General features: G+C 37.9%; 1 protein-coding gene across 1 annotated transcript in view; it reads left to right on the top strand.

Annotated features, from left to right (window-relative positions):
- gabbr1b (gamma-aminobutyric acid (GABA) B receptor, 1b) overlaps positions 1 to 25,180 on the top strand; it is a 115,230-nt gene that overhangs the window by 36,673 nt on the left and 53,377 nt on the right. The window contains exons 6-7 of the mRNA XM_056741172.1: positions 22 to 39; positions 20,775 to 20,935. Of these exons, the coding sequence (XP_056597150.1) occupies positions 22 to 39; positions 20,775 to 20,935 (179 nt within the window). The remainder of the gene's footprint in view (positions 1 to 21; positions 40 to 20,774; positions 20,936 to 25,180) is intronic.

Raw genomic sequence — 25,180 nt, 5'->3', positions numbered from 1 at the left:
GTTGACTTGCTTCAAATGTAGATGACAGACATTACACAGGTAAGAAGGATTTTTTAAATATTTTCATTTAAGATGAATACTTTTGGAGGACATTTTGATTATTAAAAAAAGAATGCAGAATCTGTGTGTCATTAGAGTGGAAGGAAACAATAAATGTTTGAAACAAAAAACAAAACCGTAATTTGGAAAATCGTGTAATGGTGAAAGATTTTTCCAGTATAAACTTAAAGTGGTTGTGCACCCAAAAAATAAAATTCTGTCATCATTTACTCAACCTCTTGTCCTTTCAAACCTGTTTGACCTACTTTTTTCTGAAGAGCACAAAAGAAGATATTTTGAAGAAGGTTGTTAACTAGCCCCCATTCCCCTTGCATTTGTTTGGTTTCCATACAATAGAAGTGAATGGGGTCCAGTGCTGTTAGGTGACCAACTTTCATCGACATCTTCTTTCTTGTTCTGTGGAAGAAAGAAAGTCATACAGGTTTAATAGGACAAGAGAGTTTGTAAATGATGACAGAATTTTCCCTTTTGGGCGAACTATCACTTTAAATGAAAAAGAACAAAGTAGGTTTGTTTGATTTAGCAATGTTTGTGCATATCACAGCAGAAAAAAAGCAATTCGACATCATGCTGGTACATGGCAGAAAAGTCCCGGTCATGGCAGCGCCTTGATATTCATTGCCATGTGTCTCTGTTCATCTCCACCAGCTGTGTAAACTAAAAGCATGAGGGGAATTCAGTCATTTTGGGCCATGAATATTTATAAAAGCTCTACAGGATCCTGATGAAAGTGATAAAGGCTTATGACAGTGTTTCTCGGTTCCAGTACTCCCAGAATGATATAGATCCTATTTACATGATAAAAAAATCCTTAGCGTTTTGTAAAGTTTCACGTGAACGTCTGCATTTAAAAATGAGGAAAAACGCTGTATTACACATGCCAGGCCAGTAGTCGGCGATGTGTACAGAAACATTATGCACTTGCGCTGATACACATACCCAGTTTTAGGCCAAAAGCACTTTTTGAAAGCTTTTCAAGTTTCTCAAATTGCTCATGTCCAACTGTGATGTCATATGCCGATCGGTCTTGGGTCTCAAACAAGCCTAATGTTGCCAATGTTTTGATAATTAAAGGTATAGTTCACCCAAAAACACAAAAGAAAATATTTTCTAGAATGTAGGACAGCAAACAGTTCTGGGGAACTGTTACTGAAATTTTCCCTACTACGGTAGCGTGGTCCATGAACTTTTTGGTTACAAGCATTCGTCCAAAAATCTTTCTCTGTGTTCAACCAAACAAAGACATGTATACAGATTTGGAACAACTAGAAAGAAAGTCATTCATGACAGAATTTTCATTTTTGGGTACATACTAACAAACCGATGAATAAGGTGTTTTATATTGGGAGAGATCTAAAACATTCGGGAAGGGGGGCGCGAGCACTGGATCTTAAAAACACTGACTTATGAGGTTGTGAATAGAATACTTGTTTACAAGTATTCTATACTTACTGTATACACCACACTGGTTTCTGTTATTAAACTGCAGTGAACAACGCATAGTTACAACGCATGATGCACCTCATGATTTAAGACTGATTTCACTCCGCTGTCATGTTGAAATCTAAAATGAGGCAGGAAGGGAAAAAGGTGGGAATAGAACCAGACAGATAGACTGCAATGGTTTTGACTACCACCGGGTGTCTGGGACATGAATAAACAAATGATGTGTTTAAAAAAACGTTTGTGGGTGCCCGAATGAAACTCGCTTATGGCAGTTTAAAAAGTCACTCATATTTGATGGTACGGGTTAAGAGGTCAAGTAAAACAGCTTGCGTGACATGCATCCTATGCTTATATTGTTGCATTTAAGATCATTAATCGTTTTAATAACTCCAGGTTGGTTGTCCAAACCATTGCAGTCCATCTGTCCTTTCGGGTTTCTTCCCACCTCTGCTTCGCTTTTGATATCAAGATGGCGGTTGCGTGAAATCAATCTATACTTGCAAACTCATGACAACGTTGTCAAAATGGTCTGCATTTACACATATCCACTATCCATTATTTTTTCATAATTTCACACGTGAGTGCCATTCGGTTATTATCTTGTTTAAAGAATAAGGGTTGCCAGATTGGTGCAACGTAATCATCCCAACAGAGAGTCAAAACTTGCCTCAATAGTCAATACCAAAACTTAAAATATTCTATTCCCTAACTTAAAGTGATACTCCACCTTAAGATGATAATTCTGTCATCATTTCCTCACACTCAAGTTGTGGTGGTCAATGATGTCACCAATTTTTTTTTAAGTTTTGGAAAATCTAGGGAGGGGGAAAATTGTGACAAAATGTAAATTTTTTGACGAACTATCCCTTTATTTGTACTTTTTTATTTACCAGCAACAATGAGTGACCCACCAACATGTTACCTCTCCACAAAATTGTGCTTACTATCTTTTCAATAAAACAATTTTAATCGGTTTAACTGGGAACATTGAAATATTTCAATACAGGAATTCAGTCAAAAATATATAAAGTTTGCAATATCCCAAACCTTTAACCCCAAAAAACGAATCATCATGTTAAAAGTAGCTCAATTACTCAGGCAATCCACAGACTTGGCAACAGAGAATTCAATGATTGTAATGCTCCTCCCTTCCTCTTGCTGGCAGTGTTGAGTAATAGCCTCAATCCAATTTCCCAGTGGAAAAGCTAAATGCTGTTCTATTAGCCCATCCATAGGGGGCACTGTTCAACAGTCAGTACTTCACAAACGAACCACAAGGTGGCAGCATAATACAGACAAACCACAGTTATGCAATACTAATAGAGTGTCAGAAGATGGCAGTAGTGAGACAAGCAAAATACAGACATAATTACAGAGGTTATCTTTTAAAACTGAAAGATGAAACTCGCTGTTATAGCGTGCGTGCATACATGACATGCATTAAAAATTTATCTTAAATTCACAATGGTGAGCACAGAGGGTGTAACAAGCCAACATGAGTTTAGATCACATACCTATTCATCACCACCCGACGTAACAAGATTGCCTGACCTTGACTTCCATGAATGGGGAGGAGGTGAATGAATCGTCCTCTGTGTTTTGGCATGTGTGCGTGCGTGCAACACCGTTTGCAGATCTGCCCCTGGTGTTTGCTAAATTGATTAATGGAGGTGTCACTGTCTCAATATGGCAGTTGATGTCTGCGCACCAGCAGGGCTCGCAGAGAGGGGTGGTGATGGAAGGCCGACCAGCAGGAAATGAGAGAGGTTCGGAAGATGAAAATGAAGGAAGGGAAATGAGATGGAGAGAGAGAGTAGATGAGGAAGAGGAAAGGGGAAAGAGGGGGTAGACAAAAGCAGGGGCTTGTGGGAAAAGAGAAAGAGAGAGAGGGGAGAATAGGCAGGTAGAGCAAAAGCAATTTAGGAGGAATGAGTAGAGTAGAGAATGATTTATGCGATACATCTACTTAGTAAATGGTGTTTTCTCACTGCTTTTACCTGGATGGAAATACACTTCCAAGTTCTCGCACATTCTCTGCCACCACCTGCCTCTCTTGAGCTTCCTCCCCCACATTCATCACAGACACATCTCTGATAACTTACACACCAGCGGCTGTAATAATCTATATTTCCCAATAAGGCTGATTTACAGTGCTTTGCCAACAGACAGCAACTTCAGAATTGTTTAAAAGCAAACAATAACAAAGAAATACTCAAGATTTATATAGTATTAATATTATAAATTACTACTAACAATATTAATTCCAAATTACAATTTCTAGTTGAATTTATTTGCAGAAAATGAAAACTGGAGAAACAGGTGACAATAATAGAGAAAATATCTGTATAACCTCAAATAATGCAATGAAAAGAAGTTCATATTCACTTTTAAGCAATACAACAGTAATGTTTATGTGTTGTGGAGAAGTTCAATTTTTTTTAAATCATAGTTTTCATGTGTCTTTTCATGCTGTCAGTCTTTCACATTGCTATTGGATGACTTTTTGACACTCCTGAGGTTTAATTTTGTTGAAATTCGACCAAAATCGGACTGGAATGGCCACAATACATCTTAAAATGAAGAATAAATGAAAATTTTGTCTCTTAATTTTTTACACGGCTGTGTACATCAGAGTTGTTATAGTTTTATTTAAGTTTTATATCGCTTCATTAATATTTTAAATTACCTTTTATTTTTAGATTTTTGTGATAATTTTAGTTAAAGTTTTAATAAGTTAACTGTACGCTTTTGTCATTTTGTATTTTATTGCTTTATTTTTAATGTTGCTTAATAACAATAATTCATTTTAATTTTAATTTAATTTTAATTTTATATTAATTTATTTTTATAATTTACTGCTTTAAACGGAGTTCAGTTCATTTTTGAGGCACCATTTAAATTCCTTGAGATAAGTTCTCCAATAATTTTTTGGTCAATATTTTATTTGATTTCAATGAACAGAAACGTTATCAAAGTTTTGATTTTAGTAAACTAAAATAACCTTGATGTATACCCTGAAATTGTTTTTAAACAGTATTGTAGTTCCCATCTATTCTGTGCTCTTACTTGCTGCTCTTTTTCAATAATCATTTAAAGTCATCAATTTTAAAGACATTTTTTATTAAATGAATGTTAGTTTGTCTACAAAACTATTTCAGTCGTTCAAGGACACACCTCCAGATCAAAACCTTTTTTAAGAGAATGAGAAACAATTCACTCGAGTGTTCTAAAACTTCTTACCGGTGTTGTACATACACAAGGCTTTCATGTAAATAACATGCAAATTAAAAAATAATTTTTTGTAATCCTAACACTGCATATTATTTACAAATGATTACTATTTATCAAAATGTGTAACACTAGCTACATTCTTTAGTCAGTTTATGAATCTTTTTCATAACTGTTTTAATGGAATGTTTAAACATTTTGATTTAGCTTAAGCCACCCCCGCAACACTGTCACCGGGGGACAGCTCTCCAGTTTGGGAAGACCTGGGGCCGGTTGCATAAACTGCTTAGACTACAGTCTTGCATGTTATTCCTTTAAATTTTTTCTTCAAGACTGGTCATAACTACTCAGTTACATAAAAGGTAGACTGGTCTTATTCAATTCTGAGGACCGATCCGTCTTAAAGATGGGGTAACATGCTATTTCGTGCATGCTGATTTCTTTACAAGGTCAACTTGTCAAAAAAACGTGTTGAACGCATGACGTAGTATTTCTGTGCTCAATTCACTCGACCAGGGTTCGTACAGGTTTCGGAAAGTTTTTTTCTAACACGGATTGCCGTTTTGTAAAGGATCTTGGTCCCTTATTGGACAATTCTGCTGGAAAAGCACGCCCACGTGTGCTAAAGAGCACGCTCACCCATCAACCAGCAAGCCTGAGAAAGAGCGCACCCATCAATGCGATTTGGAGATCGTTTGAAACTGATAGACGGCGACGTCCCAGCGCTAAAAGATGCCAGACATGATATGCAAGTGGGAAGTCAAACTAAGTTATATGTCTGTGTTTTGAAGGCAATCGGCATATACCTGCATAATGTAAACAACACAAAGGGACAGCTGTATCTCTCGTTTATAAATTTGATCAAACTAAATACTCTTCGAAGATACAAAGTGTGCAATACTACTGTATATGTTCTCAGGATTAATGTGAGATAGGAAGAAACCGCGTGTGTTACCCCATCTTTAACTAATTGCTATAGTCAGCGGGATAAAACACTTAGTGGCTATGTTTATGGGTGCAACTGGCTCCTGGTCTCGATACAACTGCAAATTTTTTAATGTTAGACATGTTGGAATGTCCTGTATTAGTTGTTGATCACATTTGTAGTAGTTACAAAAGACATTTACATCGAGGGATAGAGTGGTAGAAAATAATAAATGTAGTTGTCCTGCAAAGGTTCAGTTGAGTCGGTGTGTATTTTAATGAGTGGCGATCCAGAACTGGAGTTGGTTATTTTTAATGTTTTGCTGAGTGGTTGTTTCGCTTGTTATCAGTCACAGAAAGCACTGCCGCACACAGCTTGACACACACTCCAACCTATCGCTTTTCTGCAGCTCATTTTCCATTCCTGTGAAAACACACAACTAATTGGAAATTAATGCGGCCCCACTGCTTATATACGTTCAAAGCTGCATTCTGTTTTTTTTTTTAATAAATGATTACTGTTGGTTATAAACTGGAACTCCCAAATACTCCAAGCTCCATATTTACTGTAAACATTTATATAATCAGTGATTTATTGGTATTCAGGAGCTGATCTATAAATTGATCAACTTATCTGCAAAATACTTTAACCAAAAATGGCAGATATTAAAGGACCAGTGTGTAAAATTAAGTAGGATCTATAGATAGAAACGCAATATAATATACACAACTTGGTCGTCGGATGTTTATAAAGAGCTTACAAAATGAAGCGTTATATTTTATTATCTTAGAATGAGCTATTTCTATCTACATACACTGCGGGTCCTCTTGCATGAAATTCGCAATGTTGTTTCTACAGAAGCCCTAAATGGACAAACTGCTCCACGGAGAGCTTTTCGTAAATACGTTATCTCCTTCGGCAAAAAAGTGAAAACGTGAAAACATCTTTGTCCTTGTTTCAGCCCTCGTAGTGCTTCGAAAAGGAGGGGTCAGCGGTGGACTGAGCCGTCGGTCGCAATTCGCAAAGTCACCACTAGATTCCTCTATATTTCAATGACTTGTCCTTGAATGGGCTAGATGCACAAGATGACGGCGGTGCGTTTTTGTGACACCAGGGTCATTTCCATTCGTATAACACCATCGAGCTGTTCAAAACCCATCAAGTCATTTTTTGTGCTTAACGATTTTCTTTCAAAAAATTATCCTAAATAACATCCTATATAAGTTAAAGAACATTCTGTAAAAACACAATCTTGATATCTTTTATGATGACCAAGAAATACCATGTGAAATTTCCAGTGGCTCAGTGGTTAGCATGGTGTTAGCAATGCCAAGGTCATGGGTTTGATCCCAGGGGATTGCACATAGTAAGAAACAAATGTATATTCCATGCAATGTCAGTCACTTTGGATAAAAGCAGCTGCCAAATGTGTAAATGTAAATCATAAAGAAATTAATCGCTGAAATTGAACTTTCATGCTAATAATAATCGTATAATTATACAATAGCATTCCTGTAGCTCAGCGGTAAGAGCATTGCGTTAACAACACAAGGTTGTGGGTTCAATCCCAGGGGTTGCAAATGCTTATGTATAAATGTATAGGATAATGCATGTAAGTCGCTTTGGATAAAAACGTCTGTTAAATGCATAAATGTAAATGAATATTAGATTTTGAGACTTTGAGTTTTCACAGACTGGATCACATAGTCCCTTAAATTAGTATATCAGAAGACTGGTTTCTATTACAAATATTTTCTAAATGTCATGTACTAAAAGAATATCGTGAAATTACCAGATGCGACTAAAATGTCATTTCTTATCTTATCGTCTCCCAGTAGCTCAATGGATGAAGCACTGCATTTGCCACACAAAGTTTATGGCTTCAATCCCAGGTAACACACACACTGATAAAAAACGCTAAATGACTCGTAAGTCGCTTTGGATAATGGCGTCTGCCAAATGCATAGATGTAATGAAATGTCTCCCGTATTGTCGTTCATGCAATTGGAAGAATCATTCCATCGCACAAAGGGTTATGAATTTACACATTGAACTTTACACTCAGTGATTTAAACATTCTCCCGACCCAATGTTCGAGAAACAACAATAGTGCTTTAACAGGCATCTTACAGATCTAAATAATAAAAATGGACTATTAGAGTGAAGGAAGTATTCAAGTACTGGCATTGAATACACTGTCTGGCCATTGGAAAGAAATAGACGCTGTCTTTGGAAATCGTTCGTTCTTAGTTGGTGAGACGAGCGGATTTGGTTTATTGATTGATGAAATAGGTAGCCAGGAATGAGTGTAATGAAGGTTCTGTGTTTGTTGTGGGTTTTAATCATTAGACAAGCACATTGATGCTCTCTAGAGAGGAGAACTTAAGAAATGCTGCTGTTGGGTATTGGTGTTTGGAGTGAAGCGATGTGATTGGTTTTCTCCCAACATGCAGCATGCCGCATTAGAGGATTTTAATTAAGAGAGGATGCACACAGAGAAAGTGCAATCGCTCTCTCTCTCTCTCTCTCTCTCTCTGTCTAGCTCTTGCTGTGCAACCTATTGACAGATCTCACAGCATGTAAAAGGTCATTTCATGAATGCATTTTAGTTCCCGTGCAAATGAATGTGTCATGCTTGTTGCGGCTGGTTTCGATTAGTCAGTCTTACATGTGTTTATTTGTATACTTTAAATGTCTATTTGCTCCATTGGTGTGTGAATTTCATGGCTATCCAAGGAAAACGCTTTCCCTCTGAATCGAATTCCCCTTTTGAATTTACATGTCTCCAAAATGCCTACATAAACCTGTAACGTGTTTCTGCATCCGCACTAGTGATCTCATCCTCGACGTGTATGTGTATAAAACCTGTGTGCAGGGGAGCAAGCAAAACCACAGAGAATAAACACGGGCCGGTTCAATTGCTCCTTATTTTCAGAGTAGCGTTTCGTTTAAAAGCTCTAATAAATAATTCAAGAACAATCACTGAATTGAAGGATCTGAAATCGCAGTAGCAGCTCGCACCTCCGGCGCATTTGCAGCTCACGCTTAGTCTTATTCCTGTACCTGCACATGTGAGTGCATGGGCTGAATAAAACACAATCACAGCTACTGACGTGTCACCAGCTTGAAGAGATCTGCCACCTGAGCTAACAGAAAATGTTACATCTGAAACATCTACCGGGTGATATCTAACAAGGTTCAACATGAAATACAACACAGCTGCTCCCCTCACGACAATGGATAACCCATATCTGTCTCTCAGCCCATGATGCAAGGCCGTTCTGGGTGGTTGTCAGGGGATGATATGTGGTTGCTAAGATGTTCTGGGTGGTTTTGTATAGACTATCTGGCAAGACGTTAACACTGGTTCAAAAGCACTTCCAGTTTCAGTTTTTATTATTATTTTTATTAGCTACTATAATCTTACAATATAATTCAATTAATCAATAAATAATTCAGTAACAAACATTCTGTGGGTTGGTTTTTGTTCAGAGGTTTGTGTAGTGAAACAGGAAGTTCCTATGGACCAGCGTTTAATCTGGATTAATTACATCATCCAAACGTTTTTCAAATCTTAAACAACACGGGTCCAAGCTATTTTTACCACAAAATATTAAAACACAATACTGGCAACAGAACATTAATAACACCGTCAAAATGCTAAACAAACGTCTTCAAGACCTAAATTTGTGTTAAATTAGAAAATGACTTAAAAATGAGTGTTTAAATATTTTTTTTATTAAAAATGTGTATGTTTAATAGAATGTGTTTATTATAAATTAATGAAATTAATTAATACATGTGACATTTCTTATTAAGACAAAAAAGGGCAAAAAATGTCAGGTTTTAATTTAGGAATTATCTGATATAAAGTATATAGACTGATAAAGAAATTAAATATGGTAAATTACCCTGTGATTTATCGGGTAGTTCATTTATCCACAGAAATGACTTTGAGACCAGTTGGTTAATAAAAGCAGTTGCAAAAATGACTAGAAAGAGTGAACATTGTATATTAATTTGACAGAATTTCGTTGATTTTACGTATTTTTTAAATGCGGTAAAAATTACGATTACAGAAATAGGTTGCAAATTCACAAGTTGTGCGTGAAATAACATGAAACAAGCCAAAATTGAATACATTTGAAATGAACAAATAACTATTTTAAGCTTTTTTAATTCTGACCCAATATTACAGTTTTTTTACGGGTATTTTTTTACATGGGAGTTTTTATGAAACTCGGTCTAGAGAAGAAACAGATTCGGCATCCAAACACCCTTAAGCGTGCTTGCCATCACCGGTCATTATTTTTAAAACTTCCCACAGTGTTTCTGCTGAAAGTAAACACAATTTCTGTGACTCTACAAAGAACATGAATATTTTATGGACAGAGCCTTCAGTTTATGATTGGTTGTCTGTTGCTAAACAGCTCACTACCACCGTTTCACATTATAATTCTGTGGCCGTGCTCTGAAGCAGTGATTCCTAAACCGGGGTTAAGGTGGATTTAACCTGATATCAACCCAAAAGATAACTCAGGGTTAAGCGTAGTGTAAAAAGCCCACAAGAAATCCGATCCACTGTCCGTATAAACATCAGTGACCATCTACGAATGCGGTGAGCCAGCAGCGGTTGGCCTGGAAGTTGTGGGATGAAGCCGCTATCATTAGCGTAGTGATTTATCGATGTATCTGCTGAACCCCAGCACCTCCATCATGCCCACTCATCATCAGCACAGCCCAGGTTAAGTGGCTCACCTGCAGGCGGCGTTTGAGGGAATCGTTCTTGTAGCATCCTAATCCTCCAGTGGAGCTCATCACCCTGCTTTCCACCCCCATTACCCTTTCTTTTCTCTCCCTCAACCCCCTACATAGGTAAAACTCTTGTATTAATAATGTGTCCATTGATTTGAATCCAAGTATTCTCTGCCCTTGAAGGCTATTTGAAAATAAATGTTGTGCTGTACCGATCGCATGGTCTTAACAAATACATAAACTTCTGCTCTGGCGTAAGAATGTTTAAGATCTGACTTTGCATATGTTTCGTAATTATTCTTGCCGCATAGCCGCATAGGCTGCTTTATGAGGAACTCCATGATGCGCTGCATGCCTCCGTTGCAGCCGCATGCAAGGGGAAGATGCTGATGCAATCGCATCTAAATTATTTCGCAGTTTATCATCGTCTTCCCTCCCTCGGATTCTCACTTTCCCATCGGAGATCCTGGAAACACCAGCATCAATCCTACTAATTTTCTGCGCTTCCACTCCTCGCGGCTGCAAACCTGGGGTGCCCAAAAATGCAGTAAGCAAGCTCGGTTTAAGAGATGGGTCATAAACATGAGGAATTGCATAGCCAGAAATAGCAGAGTGGGTCCAATTTTGCCCAGACGGCTGGAGAGATTAGAGTTTGTTTACTGTTGCATGGCACATCACATTGATGTTATGACATCTAGCTGAATGAGAAGCCAGGGGTGAGGAGATAAAGCCACAGGTAAGATGAGGAGAACAGAAACTTTACACTGGGCTAAACAGCGTTGTCACTCCTTTCTGAGTTCTAGATTCCATTTCTAAAATGTACTATAGGAAAGGATCAATGCAAACATTATCTTGTAGGTAGGTCGGTTCTGAGCTCTAGAGGATGCAATAGCAATTTGGACCTTTTGGCCAGAAACCTGAATTGTCTGTGAAAATGCACTTGTCTTCACTGGTCTACTGGACATACGCCCAGTTTTGAAACTCATCAACATTTAGTGAATTACTGCTTACATGAGCAACAAAAAAATGTCATATCTTAATCTAAATTGAGCCAAATTTGCTCTGAACAGAAGGATGTTTGCTTTAACAATGACAGTGACAGGACAGTACAACACCGTTTCAGTGTATTAAGTGTCAACTTAAACTGAACTGGGGATGACTGGGGAATAAGATGCTATTTGCATTGAACTAGTGCATGTAAATGTGGCTGTAAGCTGTTTAGTGAATTTGCCCCTGAGTTATATAATTTACATAAGAGACAACCTCATTTTACTATCAAATTCATGCACAAAATATTCCTGTAGTTTGGATTTTATTTTATTTTCATTAATACTAATAGCTTCTCTGTAGCCCAGTGGTAAGAGCATTGTGTTAACAAGGTTGTGGGTTCGATCCCAGGGGATTGCACATACCCATCTAAAATGTGTAGGATAATGCAATGTAAGCCACTTTGGATCAAAGCATCTGTCAAATGCGTAAATTTAATATATCTCTGGTCAGTTTGGTCAATTATATAACCAAGTAGGCATAACCTAAACATTCAGTCAAAATGCATGCACACAGGGGGTGATGATGTACTTCCGCTAAAATCTCAGCAAGCGAAACCACATCCGCTCTCATAGAGCTGAGGTCATTTTTCACCAAAACTTCTATTTGCATCGCTAGATCGCTTCTATTTACATCGCTTTGTCATCATGCCTCTAGTAAGTACAAAAGTTTACTTCGCTTTTTTCATATTCGTGGATGTAGCTTGAAACGAATAGCCTGAACTGCATCTCCCTTTTGATTGTCTATGTATGATGTAGAGTTTGGATGATTTGACTTGTCCTTGACTGTAATCGCATATGCATCTTGAAGCGATGAAAAATGCTATTGTTCCCTGCGGACGTTACATGCCCCGATGTAACAAAGCTGACTAAGATTTTAGCGGAAATTTAGCTCTGTGTTCATACACCCCATTGAGTTTAGATCAAAATCAATTTTATTAGACTATGTTCTGCCACGTGACAGACAGATTTGGCCCTGTAAACTTTCAGAAAAAGATTTCGAAAAAGGAGTGTGAATATTGCAGTAACCACAAACTCCATAGTAAAGTGGACCTAATGGGGCAATGTGTAGGATTAAGAAGGATCTATTGACAGAAATGCAATATAATATACATAAGTATGTCTTCAGAGGTGTATAAAGACCTTACATAATGAAGTGTTATCTTTTTATTATCTTAGAATGAGCTATTTCTATCTACATACTCTGCGGGTCCCCTTGCAAGCACTTCGCCATGTTGTTTCTACACTAGCCCTAAACGGAAAAACTGCTCTACAGAGCACGTTTCGTAAAAATGTGTTGTCTCCTTCGGCAAAGAAGAGAAAATGTGATAACATCTTTGTTCTGTGTCAGCCACCGTAGTGCTTTAAAAGAAAGGGGGAGGAGTGGAGTAATCAGTTGGTTCCAATTCTCAACCCCGCCCCTAGATGCCGCTAAAATCTCCACATTGCACCTTTAAATTGGACGTACAATAAGAAACCCAACAATGGTGAGAATCAACAAAAAAGCTTCATGTTGCAATGCTTGCTGATCTACCAGCATATAATAAAACTCATCCACGAGTCCCAGCATGCATTGCAGTTGATCTGAATTATTTTGACGATTGTCATTTGCCACTATTGTTGAGGTTTGTAAAATGTTGATGTCAGAATGTGTCAGTAAAATATTCATTATAACTATCACCAATTGCTAAAACAGCAGCTACACCAATTATGAATGCCTCCATCTCACTATTATTTTCTTTCATTTCTCAGATTTTAGTACAACCAGACAAGATCAATAAAAGTAAACAACTTTAGCTGATTTCCTTATCAGTCAAGTTTGAAACGCTGCAATTTCTGAAAAGAAAATCATTTAATTAATTTAATTAAAGAAAACTGGATCATCATTTCGGTGACATCATACAAAACTATTATTTACAATAAAAATAATCCTTTGTTAAAAACCTTTGTTAATTTTCAATAAGAACTTTTGTAGACATGAAACTGGAACAAACTGGTTTGTAAGTGAAGATGGTGGTGATGTTTATGGAGTTGTTAGGACACTCAAAGCGATAAGTAAAGTTGACTAATTATTTGTAAGTCAGGAATTACTGTATTATAATTGGAATAACAGTGTAGTTTGAGTCTCCAGTATTCGTAAAGAAATGGTTGGCTTGCAAAAACTTTAAAGCATTCCATGACCATGGAAATGTTTTTGTGTCGCAGCACGCAAACAACTAAGTAACTAAATCCAAAACGGAAAAAGGGGGAGGTGGGGGAGTAGGCAGACATTGGAGATGGTCTGGAAATTTTGCAATCCCCATGGTTTTATCACATCAAGTAGCTTTATTGTCATCATTCCCATTGTAGATCAAGCATAAGAAAAAATTAAATGAAATTGTTCCGCAGCGTGCAGCAACAAAAACGCCGCCGATGACAGCTGTAGGAATCTTTTCTCAGCAAGCATCATCTTACGCTTTTTAAAAATCTCTTTACCTGCCGTATGGCTTCACGTAATTAGACTCCGCCGGACCGGACGGGCCGAACCGAGCAGCGTTCGACAGTCATTTAGAACAACTGTGCGCTTTAAAGCATGCTGTTGTTTTTTGGCGCGTCTTAGCCAGGAGCGTTAACCATCAGTGGGCTGGTGGAGAATTTAGAGGGACAGACGTTCCAAACAGCAGGTGTGTTATTAAGCAACGCTTGGTCATATTTCACACTCCAATTCAGCAGAGCAGCCGGGGGCTGCGGTCGCGTCTCGCTCGATGTGACGCAGTACCGCTGCGAAAAGATCTTGCCGTTGCTTCCTCATTGCCTGTTATCAGAACGACGAACACAGAGGTGGTTTACTGGCTGTCGGTCGTGAAAGACGGTGCTTTTTCCTTCTATTTGATCTCGCCTGAGCTCCTCAGTCATCTCTGACAGCCGAATGATCTGTCTCCTTGCGTCCTCCAATTCATTTACTTCCAGGAGGCCTGGGGAATGGGCGACGATGCAATTTCGAACCTGGGCGTTTACCAGTAAATGAAATTTGGTGTCGAATCTAACAAATCTGTCTGGAGAATGCACTCTGCAAATGAAAGGATTACTGAGGTGATGAAAGGGAAATCTGTGTCTTGCTACTGAGATCTCACTCCAGACAGCCTGTTGAGGAACCGAGTAGGAGGGGAGCATCATTTCAGACAACTCTCATTTATTTATTTATTCATTTTATTTACAGCAAGCGTTATTTGCGTGCCTGATTTTTATTCTCTGAATTTGATCTATACTAGCACCTTGGAGATAGTGAGGCATATCAGTCCTCACAGCTGCCTGCAATGACCTGGCAACCTCAAGAACCAATCAAGCAGGCCAGCTGTGACCTGGCAACCGCTCGGCCAATCACAGTTTCCCGCTGTGACCTCGTAGTCATGCCATGGCTCTGTGACACGGCAACTTGTGCAACTATTCAACATGTCTCTGTTGTATGAGCATTAGCCGGCAGCCACCTGTCACTTCACTTATTCCACTCGTCTGTTGAGGTCAAAGAATCGATGAAAACCGTACATCTTTTTAAATTACGGCCCGTGTTACGAATGAAGTTGATAGTGTGTCATTTTCTTCGACAATATGTCTTGATGGTGGGTTACAACAGTGCTCATTTATCTGTCTTTGAAGCTTTCAATATGTTCTGACGTTTCTCTCCTATTTAATGACCTCATATCCAGACAGCTGAGTTTTGTGGCATGATATTAATAAAAACTTGTCCAGTTGGATCCAATCGGGTTTTTTAAAGATTATCAAAACGATTAATCGTGATTAATCGATTCTAAAATTAATGATTGTTTTTATAAAATGTGTTTTTGTTTAGTGTATATTTATATATATACATAAATAAACAAATAAACATACATAACAAATGAATAAATAATAATGATAAATACTTAATTATAAAGTATACACACATATACTGTATATATATGTATATATATATATATATATATGTGTGAATACTATATAATTATGTGTATACTGTATAATTAAGTATTTATTTATTGGTTTTATTTATTCATTAGATACACATATAGAAATGCTGATTAAATGAAAAAATTGGAATGGTCGTTATACACAAGACACATCGTTTATTTTACAATGATGACTAATCGATTTCACATCTCAAGTTTTTTTCCATCGGTTGTATTGTATAATGACCAATAAGCTCTTCATTCCACGACTTAACGGTCAGTAAGTGCTCGCTAACTACACTACAACCCATTGTCTTCCATTTTGACAGTCTGAATGCAACTCAATCCTGTAGTTAAGAGTTTTCCGTGAACAGTAGTAATGGATTTTAAATGACCAAATAGCTGCCATTCTTCACACGAGGAGTGACATCGGTTTTCTTCTGGAAACAAAGAGAGCTGTATTTTAACACCTGAATACACAGCATCCACTTGGCCATTGTTATTTCACACATTTGCCACCAGACGAACTCTGTTTTGGTCTTAAGGTTCAGCCGACACGAGCACTTATCACAATCGTTCAGATCTTTCTGGCAACTGTGAGATCTGACCACAGCACCACTTAAACTTGAATTAGACATCGAATTGCTCGGTTATCTAAGCACAGATCCCATTTGACTTCCTCCCCAACCTGCGGTCGGTGTGGATATGGCAGTCTTAAAATGATCCGTGCCTTCAGATGCGGAGAGAGTGATTTAATTGGCCCCATTAAGCTAGCAGTAGAGTGCATCAGGTGTCTGATTTACTGGCAGAGACAGTGAGAGGTGGCCCACAGGGACGTCGGCAGCCGGCTGCTGATCTTTCTGTATGCAGAGGGAGTGTGGTGCAGGGCCGCTGACCCCAACGTGCAGCAGCTTTGCGGGGCTGTGCATGACAGCGGAGAGATTTCTCTCGAGAGGCAGTTTTGCCTCGTATTCCCCCAGTCGCCTTCAACCTTGACATTCTTTCAAAAAGCATGTGCGGATATCCATACTAATTCCAATGAGAGCACAGGACATAATACTCTGTCTCTGTCGCTACGTCCTTCTGTATGCTCGTATTTAGAGGAATAAGATGCACAGAAATACACATACAAATGTACACAAGGTGGTACAACAGGTTCTTTTCAGCAATGTCATACAAGAACCATTTTTGGTTCACCAAAGAACCAGGATCTTTGGATGTTGAAGGTTCCATGTCGAACCATTCAGCCAAAAAGGGTTCTTCTCTGGAATCGTGAAGCACCTTTTTTTAAGAGTTCATAATCCAAACCCCAGGGGTGACATATACAACTGTCAAATGTGAAAGACTGACAGAATGTTAAAACAAATTGTGTTGTTTAAAAATTAAGATGAACTTGCTTTCTTTGCAGTATTCAATATTTTGTCATTTTGACCAGTTTGTCATATTTTATTATCTGATTTGTTTTTACAGCGTGAAAGTAAATACTGTAAGTAATAAGATAGCAAGTTTTTTTGAACACAAAATGTTATTGTACTGTACATGTTATGTACATGTTATTGTACGTGTAATTGACATGTTTTTAGGTTATTTTACATCCAACTGTTTTTTAACATTTCCAGTCAATTTCTGTAATTTGACATTTTTTACTGTATTTAAACAATTTTACAGTATTTTCGAATCTTTTTGTAGCCAACAATGTGGGGGGGGGGTTACATTTCAGTTACAATTAGCAATGCACCCTCAATCCACAATAGACTTCAATACATTTTATTTAAAAGAAATTAAAGGGATTTTTCTCAATATCAAAAACATGCAGTATTCTTTCCATATAATGAAAGTAAATGAGGGTATGTGCTATAAGATGTTAAACGGCAAAACAAACAGTAGAAGCTTAGTCTATATGATTAAATTACAGCCCGCTGTGTGTGACGAACCGACCAAAACTTCAGATGTTAGTCACCACCACAATCTCAAAAATATAGGTGCTTAATGGTAAAGTTCCCCCCAAAATAACAATTCTCTCATCATTTATTGACCCTTATGTAATTTCATACATTTTAAAAATTACTTTATTCATGGGACATTAATGACTATCATAGTAAGAAGAATTTAATGGTAGTTAAAGGTGCCCCAGAACTGTATGTTTTCCTAAATTCTTCCAAATATCTCATTTTGTGGTCAACAGAAGAAATAAAAACATATCTTCTATACTTTGGTATAATGAATGATGTCCCATAACTGAAAACAGCTGACATTCTTTCAAATATCTTCTCTGTGTTCAGAACAAAGACATTTATACAGGTTTAAAACAACCTGAGGGTGAGAAAATGATGACAGAGTTTTTTAATTTTCGGTTGAACTATGCCTTTAAAAGGTTCTTTACAACAAAGACATAGAAGAACCATTTTCGTATCCGCAAAGAACCATTCAGTCACAGATTCTCAAGAAATCATCTCTTTTATATCTGAAGAAACTTTTTTCACCAAAAAGAAACTTTTGGACCATTTAGACAAATGGAAAGAAAATAAGAAAGCAGCATTGTTGATTCATAAGCTGGTTCTTTTTAATGATCCAGTTCATAAAACCAGTCTGAATGATTTGTTCACAGATCACAACGAACCGGTTCTCAAGTTCAAAGATGCCATTTTAAAGGTCGGCAGTGAGAGATTATAAGTGATAATGGCTTACATTGCTGTCTGTTTCTCATGTCAAGAGTTGGAATCACTCGGAGCACCATTTTATGGTGATTGCTTGTCCATAACTTGACAGCTTCAGTCCTCACTCTAATTATACGAAAAATCTTTAAAAAACAGTTCACGTTTCATAGGAAATGAAAAGCCATATGTCTTTAGAACAACACTAGCGTGATTAAATGCTGACAACATTTTCATTTCGAGTTTCCTTCAAATCAACAAGTGTGATTAGTGGAAGGCATGAATTAATCATCACAGCTTTAATTGGTTAAAGAAGCGAATTCGAAGACACATGGACTGTGATTTTAGTCCATCACTGATTCATTCTGAGTTTTAATGGTCCAGAATCGAATGGTATCGCCACCCTTGAGACTAATTGTTCCTCTTCATTGGGCCGCAGATATAGGAGTGTAGTTCATCTCTGGCACAACCCCAGGCCATTCACAGCAGCTGCTAAGCTAAGACCAGTTCTCTGATATATAACCAGTGCCTCTGGGTTTTGATTCTGGAGAGAATACGGAAATCAGAAGCCATTCCATTTCGCCTACATCGCGCCTCTTACGAACATGATTCATTTAAAACAATCCAGAATTTCTAATGAGCTTTGCGACAAATGTTGGCAAAAATATATGAGGTAACATTCTCAAGTGCATTCCTAAGGCACCTAGCCCAAGCATATCTTTTGTTTCCGGCTGGGTTTTCATTATTCATTTCGCAGTCTGCTTGATCATGGCCCATGTCAACCCTACCATTGAGTAACAATGTGATGTAACTGGGTAAGCGAGCTTGCGCTGAGCTTTTCCACATCGAGAGAAGTTGCACGATCCGTCAAGAGTGGGCAGGGAATACACAGGGAAGGAAGACAAATAGATAATCACATTTATTTCTATAAACTGAAGCTGCTGAACGTGTAGCTCATGCAGTTATAATGCAGTTTTGAAAGAATACATAAAAACATTAGGTTAGGGGAAAAGGTAAGCGAGTGAGATGCCGAGTGACCGTGGAGAAATGCAAGATCAGTGACAATCCATCGGTTTGGAGATGCATTATTGAAGAGTACAGTTTCTCGCCGTGGCACGAGCGCACGCCGTTTACCACAATGTTTTTCCTGTAAGGGGGAGGATTGGTGTGCCTGGTGACTGGACGATTGGAAGGAGATGGCGTAGTGGAGATGAAAATGTGTGGGAGAAAGGAACAGAGTGTGTGATTCATTATGTATAGTGTACAGCAGAATCTGCTTAATGATCCCGGAACGATTCGATCCTTCATAATGCCCGGGATATGAAATAGTGACGGCCATACAAAAACAGTAAATATGTAATTTTGTGACTCCGCGTGTGTGCTATTGTGCGAGAGAGGAGACATGATTAAATATGGAAGATGATTATAGACCACCTTCATAATTAAATTGCGTGCGTAATTTACGCGCGACGCAGAGACGGCGAATCGTGTTTTTTTCTGGTTAAGGATCACAGGCGAATGTTTCGAGGGTCTGGCGCGAGGACGTGGGGTGGGGGGTAATAAACGAGAGGCTATGTTAAGGGATTGCAAATTCAAAGCGCTCTGTGAAACGGAGAAGGAAAGTGAGCCCCCCCCTCCCCGTTTACTCTCCCTCTCTCTCTATAAACGCAGCACATTGTGTTTCTCCTTCAGTCTCTCTGCTGCGTCCTGCACACACGCGCGCACCACACACCGCACTTCAGGGTTTATCGTCTCTTTTGTTTCATGCTTGCCTAGATATTATACCAGCCAGCCGAAACCAGAATATCGGTCTTCCGTTTTCCATCGCTAATTCGTCGATTGTCATTACGCATTGAACGTATCGCGGACAACAGAAGATGAAAGTGGACAGTGTGTAACATTGCGGTTTCCAAAAACAAGATGTAACGTTCGTTTCGTTGTAATATTCGTTCCGGGAGAAGCGTGAGTACATATGGCTAAAACAATTTTAACTAGAGAGTAAGTGGCTTTGTTTTTCCTTTAAGCAGCGACCGTGATTTGTTAAACGTATCGTCGTATAAGTAGTCTGCACTGTCGCGTGTTGCTGTTCATCAGTGCGGTTTATTTCTGTCTAACTTTTACTTTCCGTCCAGCTGGCTCTGTGACTTTGATGTCGACGCAAACATTTGACACCTTACCTGTTTAAAAATCTTTACACCGTCGACAAATTGTTTGAAAACATTATAAACCAACGTAAAGCGATTGCGCGCAGTCATCAGTGAACGCAAGACGATAATCGCGCGCTAATTGTCATAATTAAACATGCGCTGTTAGCGCAGTTTATTTTTTTAAGATCCTATAAATACATTTGAAACTTAAAAAACAATTCGCAGTGATACCAGATGTCTTTGAATCTACATCGATGTCTTGTTTATGCTTTTGGATTAAAAACAACAAAAACAAAAAATTGATATAAAAGTGCCTGTATATAAGTTTAAGGTAGTTCACTTTTTTTTGCTACTGAAATTTACCCCTTCCAAAATACTTGAAAGTCAAATCCATCATTTATTAAACACATTCAGCTTTGCCTTTCATCTATAATAATATCAGGAACATAAACCGTGTTGGGATACACTCTCTCCCACTATGGCCAAACTATCCTGGCAACATCACAACAATGGACAGTGCTTGGCTAAGAGTTTCTACTTCATGTTGGCGACCCTCACTTTACTATTGTCCTGGTCCTGCCCGGTTCTAGGCAAGAAGAAACTCTACATCGGAGCCCTGTTCCCTATGAGCGGCGGATGGCCGGGCGGGCAGGCATGTCTTCCTTCTGCCCAAATGGCCCTGGATCTGGTGAACAAGAGAACGGATATTCTCCCGGATTATGAGCTTGAATTAATCCACTACGACAGTATGGTAAGTGAGCACTGCTTAGTTACTTTCAATTATGTGAACGGTTTGATGGTAAAGCATACTGTATGTCATTCAGAGTGCATTGAACTAGTCATTTCATGAGAGTGTTGACTTGATGTTGTTTGTTCAAACAGCGTGTGTGTGTCCTATTCTTGGCTGCTTGAAGATTTCTGAGCAAATGTACATTACAGCAGTAAGTCCCTTTTGGGTCAACTGTAGTATGCTAATGGCCATAATTACACTTCTGAGATGTGTTGGTCGACTCTTACAAATGTTATGTTGTTTTCCTCGTTTAAATGGCAATCTGTGCTCGATTCAGTATGACTTCATTAAAGATGCGCTGAGGAATGTTTTGACAGCATCATGTTATTTATTGGTTTTAGCTATCACCCCGAGGTTGGCTCGGAAAAATCTATTCATAGTCTCTCTGTATACCATCCACTTTCCTCTCTATCTTTCTGTTTGCCTGACTTTCTCTCTCTTCCTCTGCTATCTATCCCACCTGCGTCCCTCCTCCCCCGCACTGGAGATGCCAATGCACACACTCTCACTCGCACTCGCACACGCACAAACACACACTAAAAGTGAAAGATCAAGTGAGAGTTTCAGACTGCGAAGACTCACAGATACATGCAGACCGCAAACAGTTAATTCCCTGTGACTGTTCTGTGTTGCTAAGAGCTTTGCCGTGATTGGTCGGAACGGGTCTGCATTGGAACCCCGCTTCAAAGATACAGGAGAAGGAGGAAAGACTGGGGGTGGAGGTTGGCATGACAACAGTTACGAAGACCACTGCTGTTCAAACAAACACATAAGGCCTATGAAAAGGAAAATAGCGTGTATGGCCCTTTAAAATGATGGCATAAACACAGGGATAAGTAAAAGTAATTAACCCGTAAGTGTCACCCAGCGCGCTTTTAAGAAAATGTATGAAGTACTGTTCAAGGCTGCTCTTTATATTAGCCGATCCAGAAACTCAAAAATTTTTAGAGGAGCATCTCTGATCCAGCACGGTAGGTAGATGTTCTCAAGACCCCTGTGGATCAGAGCGAATACTCTCTCTCTCACACACACACAGAGAGTGGCACTGATTACAATTCAGCACCACGGACAGCTACATTTAGAAAGCTTAAAAGAGCTGTGTCATCAGGAGGGAAGGCAAGCGGGAAATCTTCATCTAAGTTTAGTTTTAGGTATTCAGACCCAAATCTTCCCTTCCGAGCAGCGGAAAGAGCAGGATCATTAAACCTGCACCCGGTGTGCTCTTTCTGATTGGAGCAGGGAAGGCTGACCCCTCGCTGGGTGACTGGCTGGTACGAGGGGGACATATTAGCATGTACTGGACCGGTGCCTGATTTCCCCAGAGCCCCAGTGTGAGATCACTCGGAATTAAAATGTGTGTCGTGGGGTCATGAATGTGTTTTGGGGTTTTTTTGTGTTGTGATTTGAATGTGGTTTGGCTACTGTGTTCTAATGACCGAGTACTTTACAATAAAATGTATGCATTTGGCAGACGCTTTTATCCAAAGCGACTTACATTGCATCATACTTCAGATTTGTTTCTGAGGATGTGCAATCCCATGGGATCGAACCCAAGATTTTGGCATTGCTGAGACACAGGAAAGCATGGAAAAAAGAGTACTGGAGTGCTGTTATTACAATGATTGTTTTAACAATGTTTCATGCTTCATTTACAGTGATGCACTTAGGAAAATTAGCCTTGTTTTTTTAGTACACAAATGTTGTGAACATGTTTTAGGGGCAGATTGATTACCTTTTGTGTAACTAGAGTTTTATTATTGCAAAACCGTGGTTCATTTGTGATTGCCATACTGATAGAGACAAAGAAAATCCTGCTAAATTTACAGTACGCTTGCAGGTTTCATCGAAAGCACACGCCTGGCCCAAAGTTAATTTATGGACCATGTTTGGATATAATATAACAATTTATTTTATGCTAAATTCATATTAACATTTTAGTGTATATTAACTGTATCAAATTAAAGGAATACTTTCCCCCAAAATGAAAATTCTATCATAATTTTGTTCACCTTTGAGTTGTTCCAAATCTAAAAAATGTCTTTGTTGTGATGAACACAGAGAAAGATATTTGGAAGAATGCTGGTTTTCCAGAAAGGAAAACATACAATGGTAGTCAAAAGTGCCCTAGAACTGTTTGCTGTCCTATATTCTTCAAAATATCTTCTTTGTGTTCAACAAAAAATGCTAAAGTAATTTTTCCTACTATGGGAGTCAATGGGGGGCAAAATCTGACTGGCTTTAAGCATTCTTCCAAATATCTTTCTCTGTGTTCATCATAACAAAGAAAATTATACATATTTGGAACAACTCGAAGGAGAGTAAATGATGGCAGAATTAAAATTTGGGGGTGAAATATCACTTTAAATTTAAGATAATTGGCCCACATAACATTTGTTAATGTTTTTCCACTGAAACAGTCGAGTTAAAGCTTTAATGTGTAACTTTAATCTGTCTCTTTATCGCCATCTCTGCTTAAAACATAATGTTGCGAGTTGCTTTATTTACTTATTTACTTGACAATCAGACGTAAAGCTAACAATCTTCATAATTATTTTGCTAGGTTGCTAATTTGTATGAATGTATGGTCTCATTTTTACTTTTTCGTTTAGGTTTAGGGGCTAATCGTATGTTATTTTCTGATTCACATTTTATGAATTAGCCATCTCATAAAATAGTTACGAATGCTTGTAATATCAATTCAAATGATGTCAAACTGACATTAACTGTAAAATCGTATCCGGGAGGTCAAATTATAAGTAATTTTTATTTGTAAATTGGGTAAAGGTTAAGAGACAGTTTTAAAAAAAAATATGAAATTACTCAATACTTTCTCAATAACTTATTTTTGATTATTTTCAATCTAACAAATTACGAATTGAAGCTTTAAACCATGGTTAATTTTTGTTTAAAAACTTTTGACAAAACCATTATGGTAGGTTATAAGTTTGCAGTCTGAAGTGAATGTGATGAAGTAGGCAGTTCAAAATATTACAAAGACAAAAAATAGACAACATGTCTTTCCATTGGTTTTCTGTTCAACACAAAAACATATCACTTGCAAACATACGGGGCTGCGTTTCCCAATAATGATGGATCTTAGCATTTCTTACGAGCCGCTTTGTGAACGTTCGTCATCGTTTCACGTGGGTTAACACGACTGCACGTAGAATTGCTTTAAGTGCTACTACTAAATGAGTAGCCATCCGTTTGTCAGGTGCTGAAATTTCACCTTATTCAATGGCTCGTTTTTGTAGCACGCGCTTGTTTTCAAAATGTTTAGGCTAATTATTTTCACATGATGTGCATGTGGTAGGTGAATATTGTTAAACGCTGTTTTAAATATTTTTTGTTTTGTTCAACGTGTAATCCTTTTTCTATGTGTAGATAGGACTTTTCTCTACTATAATTTTGCGCAATGTATTTAGCAAAAAAATTCAAAAGATAAAATCAAAAGTATAAAAAAAAAAATGCTGTCTTGTGTATGTCGGACCACATTTTATTGCACTTTTGGAAAGTGTGGAGGTGGCAATTTCAAGGTAAGTTTTTATTAGGGCCTATGTATTGTCAAGCTTTTTAGGTCCAATCAAAATGTTTATTGTACACATAACGCTAAATACACTTTATTAATAATTAGCACAGAGTTTGGTCATTATGAATATGAACATTTCAATTAGAGAACAATAGAGGGAAGAGATATTCAATCAAATTTTCATTGTATCAGACTTTCAATTTCTTTAAGTATTCCTTTCTGCAGTTGTTGGAACGTATGTGTGATGTTTAAGCTTTGTAACAGCCTGAAAACCTTTCATCGCATACATGTATTTCCTCTAAATAATTAGAGGATAGTTCACTATAGTCTCAAAGAGAAATACAACATTTCTACTTTGCATAAAATGTGGAGTAACTTTAATACAGCAATCCAGCAACAAACATGCATCCTTTGTTAGAACCGATAACTTGCCCATACTATATATTTTTAATCTTTACTTTATTGATGTATGTTCATTCATTAAGTTTTATTGTACTATTTTTTTATTGATTTAGTTTAGAAATTAAAAAAGATTAACAGCAAAAAACTATATTTAAATAAATATAAATTATTATAAAAATATGACAAATCACATATAGTCGTGTTTAAGTTTAGGCGCAATTTCTGCAGGTGACCTTCTTACGATGCACTTAGGGATTTATGATTCCTCCATAGCA

This window comes from Triplophysa dalaica, chromosome 25, assembly GCF_015846415.1.
Source record: "Triplophysa dalaica isolate WHDGS20190420 chromosome 25, ASM1584641v1, whole genome shotgun sequence".
Taxonomy (NCBI): Eukaryota; Metazoa; Chordata; class Actinopteri; order Cypriniformes; family Nemacheilidae; genus Triplophysa; species Triplophysa dalaica.
This window is presented reverse-complemented; position numbering and strand designations above follow the sequence as displayed.